The 7,123-nt window shown below is 64.5% G+C and overlaps 1 protein-coding gene across 2 annotated transcripts in view; it reads left to right on the top strand.

Moving 5' to 3' along the window:
• Window positions 1–5,182: 5,182 nt before the first annotated feature.
• ZBTB16 (zinc finger and BTB domain containing 16) overlaps window positions 5,183–7,123 on the top strand; it is a 50,797-nt gene continuing 48,856 nt past the window's right edge. For both annotated transcript variants that reach the window (XM_086626982.1, XM_086626981.1), the window contains exon 1: window positions 5,183–6,447. In XM_086626982.1, the coding sequence (XP_086483108.1) occupies window positions 5,183–6,447 (1,265 nt within the window). The remainder of the gene's footprint in view (window positions 6,448–7,123) is intronic.

Raw genomic sequence — 7,123 nt, 5'->3', positions numbered from 1 at the left:
CGGCCGGTTCGGGCTGACATTTAAAGCCTCGGCACATCTCTTTCCTTGTCCCGTGCAGGATGTCAAATATTTTAGGTTAAGAGAAGGGGAGAGGAGGAGAAATAATTGCACAGTAAGTTCAACAAAGACAACCCCCCTCCCGCTTATTAGGGCTTCGGAAGTTGCTGCCTCTGGCTCGGGCTCTCTCGAACACGTACAAAGGGTAACGCTAAAAATAGGTGCTGTAGGAATGATGAGGTCATAGCCTGCTGGAGGGAGACGTTTTTATTTAATTACTGGCCCGGCAGCACATCGAAGGGCTGGATGGTGGGGGGGGGGGATACATAAACACGGCGGTTCAAAGCCCGGCTGTAAAAGTTTGTGCTCCTTCGCTGAGTCACTGCGGCCAAATTCCCTTTTGTGAGGGGGATTTAGGGGAGGAATGCGGGAAGCTGCCGCCCTCCTGAGTCACGGCTCGGCTGTCCGTGTCCCCCCCCCCGCCCCGTCCCCCCCCCAAGGGGGCCTAAGCCGCTAATTAGCCTCATTGTCTTAGGGGCTGCGCAGCATCTGTCACCTGGAGCGAGGAGGAGGAAGGCAGGGACGCGCTCCTGGAAGCCCACCAGTGGAACATACCTCCTTCCACCCGCGTTTCGGGCATCACACCCCATCCCTCGTCAGAGCCGGAGGGATGCTAATCCGCCCCTCGGACTAATGGCATCGATTCCGTCATCCCCGCCACGGCGCAAACGCGAGCCGCTGCTTGGATGAGCAAAGTTGTGACTCGGAGCAGAGCTCGCGAGCAGAAACATTCCCATCGGGATTCTAGCGTGCCCCGTTTGTTGCTGGGATGTGATGTCCCTTAAAAAAAAAAAAAAAAAAAAAAAAGAGGAAAGGGAGGATTTTCCGGGCCGGTCACGCACAGGCGCACGCCCGGCGGAGCCGCGCGGACGTGCACGGCGACGCACGGAGCCGTTCGGGTCACGGGGCGGGTGACGCAGTTATCCCCGACGCTGCTGCCGTGCCTTCGTCGCACGCTCCAGTGCTGGCCGGATCGTAGCCTCGGCTGAGCCGGGTTGGAGGGAGAAGGTGGGCACGTGGGAATGGGTTTCCACCCTCTGATGGTCCGTGCCGTCTAGTTGGCTCCATCCGAATCGTTAGACGTTGTGTTCACCTTTCCCGTGACAACAGCAGGGCTCCCGCACATCTCCGTTGGGTTCGGTTACCGCTGCGCTCCTGCCACGACTCCCTTCGGCATCGATCCCGGCGCGGATAACCGGAGGCACAAAGCCGACGTGCCTGACAAAATCCGGGTGGAGCGTGCGCGCGGGCGAGAGCCCGGATGCTGTAAACTTCTCTCAGAGTCTGGAGTGACACCAAAAATCGCTTTTTACAAGTCAGGGATTTTGTGTTTAGGTTAAAACAGCTCCTATTTTGCACAGAACCCTTGTTCCTGCGTTCCCGTAGCGCAGCCCCACAGCAGCAATGCTGGAAAAGCCTCCAAATACCCCAAAAGTCAGACAAAACCGTTCCGAGGAAACGGATGATGCTGGGGGTTGCCTTGCTGGAGCCATCTCCCGCAGTGGTTTGATGTGGGCTGAGTGTCCCGAATGAGGAATTCCCTTCCTCATGGTCGTTCTGGAGACTTTTCTGTTTCCTCCTCCTCTTCCTCGCTGGGTCCTCAAGCTGCCCTTGGCCTTTGGAATACCACAAGCCATTCACGTGCCCCGTTCCTGGTTTGGGGAACTTCTCTTCCCGGGGCCTGCCGATGCTCGCCGGGCTATCTGTGTTGGGAAAAACGAACCTTCGTGCCTCCCCATCCAGAACAAAGGAAGGGCTGGGGGCTGGAAGCGGATCCGAAGGGATCCCCAGGTTTCCCGGGAAGGATGCCCGTGCTCGTTCGGCGGGGAGGCCTTCCCGAGAAACCGCGGCCGTCTCACGAGTTAATAATAATCGCCCCAGGCAGCACATCATTGCCCCCGTATCTGGTTGAGAGATTTACAACTGAAACTCGTGGCGGAGGAAGAAATTGCCTCAATCACTTGGAGTAATGGCACATGGAGAGGCACTTGGGCGTGACTGCTACTTAACACGGGAGCCCAGCTTGGCTTCATTTAACGTGCTGGTTCCTTTCTAATAAACACGTTACGCTACGAGGTGGGGATTAAGATCAGAAAAGTAAATAAATTGGAAACCGATGGGGAGAGATGGGAGGGAAACGGAAGGTACTTGGGGGGGAGCGACGGGTGATTAACTCCCCGTGCCGGGGCGCGGGGAAGCGACCCCGAAGGCCACGGCGGTGGCGTCCCTGGCTTTGTTTCGGCACCTCCACGGGGCTGCGGGGGCCGGGCAGCCCTGTACATGCCCCCCACCCCGCAGGGCTGCCGGGGCCGCTCCTGCTCCGCCGAGTACCTCCTGCCCCAAGGCTGCCGGGCTCCCGGCACGCTTGACATCCCAACCTGGGAGATGGTTTTCCTTCCCTTTTCCGGGACATGAAGGCAAGTGGCTACTTTTCCTTCTCTTTGGCTTGTGAATGTGTCCGGATCAGTCCTTTCCTCTGCGGATTGAGGCACCCGGCGTAAGCACCGTGGCTCTGCCGGGAGGAATTTGTGCTCCTTGAGTATTTCCCCTGCGCGGCGCGGGAGGGGGGCATCGCTGGGGGAAAAAGAGTCGATGCTTGAGGCTACGGAGGAGACTTCCTGGCTTTTTCCCGTTTCACGCGTGTTACGTGTCCCCGAGCGAAGGGAAGTCCCTTTGGTTTTGGCTGGCAACTGGGGCTCGTGGAAAGAGCCGTGGTCCACGCACACGGGGCTTCCCTGCTCCGGGGTCGGCGGCGCGGTGGGTACCTTTCGGGAAAGGCAGCTGCGGGAAGGCAGCCTCTTAAACAACTCAGTAGCTTTTACTACGCGTATTAGAGGAGCAACAAAAAGTGCGACGCACCAGTTGACGGGAAGGACTGGGGGGTTAATTTTCAGGACGCTGCCTGGGAATTTAGCCGTGGGATTTCCATTATTGCTAATGGGACTCACGCAGCTTAATTTCATGCGAGCTACACTAAAAACATACCCCTAACCGTCTGCGAGATTCCAGTCCGGAAATCAAGCCTTTTAAAAGTTAGAGGAGGGTAAAGAAACACCTGAAACCACCCCCCCCTCGCCGTTTCCCACCCCCCCCTCAGTCGTTCGGATTCGAAAGTTGGAGAGGGGAGAGGACCTCGAGCGGGTTTGGGCAATTAAACCCCCCCACCGCGCCGGCTGCCTGCGCCGCGCGTCCTCGCGCTCCGCCAGTTAAACCGGCAGAGTTACGGCCCCCGAAAAAACGGGTAGCTGATGGGTACCCTTCGGTACGCTACGGCGCGCGGCGCGTTACCACGGGCGCCTAATAACCCGAGCAGCGCCGCCTCTCATGGCGAGGCCTCTGTTATTAGGCTGTTTGCGTTAAATGACTGCTATCATCTGGTCCCAAAGTACATTAAATCCCATTATAATTATAAACACTCTTCCCCATAACGTTCTCCTTAGATTACATTTGCGCTGCGTTACCCCAAGGGTATCTTTGTGCTAATACCGGCCGCGTTTGTTGTCGGAGCCGAGCGATGGAGCCGGGCCCTGCATGGCGTGCCACGGGTAGTGCTGGAGAGGGAGAGGTCTGCGGTGCCACCACCGCGCCATCCCTTGAAGACACCGGTGCTGGAGTGTGTGTGTGGCCCCAGTCGAGGACGCTCGGGGAGCAGCTCCCTCGGTGCCGGGCATCTCGCAGCCCATGCTCTACCGCCGCCGCCTTCTGTTGTCGGTGTTTCTGTTGTTCTGCCAGTGTTTCTCCGTCCTTTCCGAGGCTGCCATCGGCACTGGCACCCGATCGGATGGATCGTTGCCCATCCTCGGGCACGGGGACCCGCCGCATCCCTACGTGCGCGCGGTGCCAACGCGGCGTAGGCGTTGAATCTGGGCGAAACAAGCTTTACCGGGGCGACGCGGACTCGGCGTCGCGTCGCGCCCTCAACGGCTCCCGGCCAAAACCCATCACCGAACCCGAAACTTGGCTTTCTGGCTGATTTTCCCTCCTCCGGAGCTCTCCTAAACCCAGCCACGGGCACCCAGACCCCGGGGTTCGTTACGGCGGGGGGGGGGGCTTCGCGGACGGGGGCCGGTCCCCTCCCCCCGGGGTCGCTTTTGTCGCGCGCGGGTGGGGCGGTGCGCGCATCCCGTCGGGGCGGGCGGCGCGGCGGGGCCGGTGCTCGGGCTCCCCGGTGTCCCGGTTCCCCGCCGCCGGTTCCTCCATGTTTGTTGGCGGCAGCGCTGTCCAGCCGCCGCCCCGGCCCCGTTCCGCGCCCGCCAGGTGCCGCGGCGGCCCCGGGGATGCGCGGGGCGGGGCCGGGGGGGGGCGCCCGCGCTCAAGATGGAGCGGGTGGCGGGGGGGGGGGGGGGGGGGGGGGGGGGGCGGGCGGGGGGGGGGGGGGGGGGGGGGGGGGCGGCCTGACGTGGGCGCGGGGCGGCCCGTGGGCCGGCGCCGCGGTGATTTGCTGCGCGGCGCGGCGAGCGGCGGCGGCGGCGATGAGAGCGGGCAGTGCGAACTGCCGGAGCAGCCGCCGGCCGCCGTGAGTGCGGGCGGGGGGCGGGCGGCGGGCAGCCCCGGGCCCCCCCCCGGCCCCTTCCCCACCCCCCCGGCCCCTTCTCCACCCCCGCAGCCCCCCCCCCCCCCCCTCCCGCCCGCGGGGACCGGGCTCCGCCGTGCACCTGACGGGGCTCCGCTGCCCGCCGGAGCCCCGCGGGCGGGACGGGACGGGACGCGGCGCGGCGGAGCCGAGCGGGCGGCGGCGGGGGACGCGTCCCCTTCCCCTTCCCCGGGCGGCGGCGGCGGCGGGGGACGCGTCCCCGTCCCCTTCCCCTTCCCCTTCCCCTTCCCCCGGCGGCAGCGGCGGGGACGCGGCTCTGCCGAGCCCAGCGCAGAAACTTTTTCGGCGACTCGCTGCCGGGTTGCGGGCTGACCACCCTCCCTTCTCCCTTCTCCTCTCTCCTCCCCCGACCCTCCTCTTTTTTTCCCCCCTTTCTTTCTCCCCCCCCCCCCCCCACCCCCCGTTCCCCTCCCCTCTCGCGCCGCTCCTCTCCCCCCTCCGCCTTTTGTTTTCGCAGATAGTCGGCACACAAAGCTGGTCCCAGATTTGAGCGACGGCGAGGCACCCTGATGAGCCAGCGCGGGCAGCGCCATGGATCTGACTAAGATGGGCACGATCCAGCTGCAGAACCCCTGCCACCCCACCGGGCTGCTGCACAAAGCCAACCAGATGCGCCTAGCGGGGACGCTGTGCGACGTGGTCATCATGGTGGACAGCCAGGAGTTCCACGCGCACCGGACGGTGCTGGCCTGCACCAGCAAGATGTTCGAGATCCTCTTCCACCGCAACAGCCAGCACTACACCCTGGACTTCCTCTCGCCAAAGACGTTCCAGCAGATCCTGGAGTACGCCTACACCGCCACGCTGCAGGCCAAGGTCGAGGACTTGGACGACCTGCTCTACGCCGCCGAGATCCTGGAAATTGAGTACCTGGAGGAGCAGTGCCTCAAGATCCTGGAGACCATCCAGGCCTCCGAGGACAACGATGTCGAGGTGGCCGTGGCCGATGGAGGCGCCGCCGCCGCCGAGGAAGAGGAGGAGAGGAAGTCGAGGTACATCAAGGGCCTCTTCATCTCCAAGCCCACCGGCGAGGAGAGCGGCTACGCCGGCGCAGCCGGCCAGAGCCTGCCGGTGGCTGTGGCGGAGCAGAGCCCCTCCGCCTCTGCCTCCTTCGGCCCCCTCTCCGCCATGAGCCCCACCAAGGCGGCGGTGGACAGCTTGATGACCATCGGGCAGTCGCTGCTGCAGGGCGCTCTGCCGCCCGGCGCCCCCGAGGAGTCGTGCACCGCCGCCCGCCGCCCCTCCGGCCTCCTGGAGGTGAAAACCGAAGCGATGCAGGTGGACGACGCCTCCGGCCGCGACAGCCCCCGGACGGCCGAGCCCGGTGCCTCCGGCGGGGAGAAACCCGACGAGAAGGGCAAGGAAGGGCCCGGCACCCCGACCCGCGGCAGCGTCATCACCAGCGCCCGCGAACTGCACTACGCCCGCGAGGAGGGTGCCGAGCTGCCGCCCGAGCCCGGCCAGGGGCTGCCGCTGGGGCTGGAGCCGGCCGCCGGCGCTGCCCAGGGCGAGAAGCCCCTCAGCATCTACTCCCTGCTGCCCAACCACAAGACTGAGCCGGTGCTCGGCGTGCCACCCTCCGTGGCGTCCGCCCTGCACGTGCAGCCGGCCCTGGCCGTCTCCATGGACTTCAGCGCCTACGGGGGGCTGCTGCCCCAGGGCTTCATCCAGCGGGAGCTGTTCAGCAAACTGGGGGAGCTGGCGGCCGGCATGAAGACAGAGAGCAGAGCCCTGGGCGAGCAGTGCAGCGTGTGCGGGGCAGAGCTGCCGGACAACGAGACCCTGGAGCAGCACAGGTGAGTGCCGAAGCCGCGCCACCGCGTTCTGCGCCGGGCGGAATCTCGCTGGAGGATTTCAGTTTTTCGGCTGGGTGTTGCGCGTGCCGGTGCAAAGTTCCTGCCGCGTACCCTGAAACGGGGCTGCGAAGTGGTGTGCTTGGAGAGGCGGCTGTTGCAACTTTTCCAGGTCTGGCAGCTGTGCCAGAAGGTTCCTTCCAGCGAGCGCCGGGTGGGGAGCTCAGCCCGGACGGGGCTCGGGCCGTAGGTGTTTACTGCTGGCACAAGCCCCGGCGGTTTCCCTGGCTGGTGTCTGCCGAACGGCTCGCGGTTGCTACCCTTTGAGTTTAGGGATCCGCGTGTAAAGGGATGCTGTGGGTTCAGGCAGCCCTCGCCCACCCTCTGCCAAGAGCTGATCCTTCCCCCACCAGCACCCGGAGCGTGTCCGTGCGCGGCGAGGTGGGGAGAGACCTGCGGGATCCCTGCGCCCAGCCACGGCGATGACATTTGGGATCGCAGCGCCGCGCCGGCCCGGGGGTTTTATGCCGCTCGGCTTCCCGGTTTATGAAATATTTGCACTTTGTGCAAAGTGGCACGTAGGTCAGGCTGGGTGGCGCGGGGGCGAGCGCAGAGGGATCGTGCCGCTGCGGAGCCGCGGGGATGGGCGCGGGGTTGAACCAGCTGCTGCGGATGCGAT

Source organism: Tauraco erythrolophus, chromosome 26, assembly GCF_009769465.1.
Source record: "Tauraco erythrolophus isolate bTauEry1 chromosome 26, bTauEry1.pri, whole genome shotgun sequence".
NCBI lineage: Eukaryota > Metazoa > Chordata > Aves > Musophagiformes > Musophagidae > Tauraco > Tauraco erythrolophus.
The sequence above is the reverse complement of the archived record's forward strand: the minus strand, read 5'-3'. Positions and strand labels throughout refer to the sequence as shown.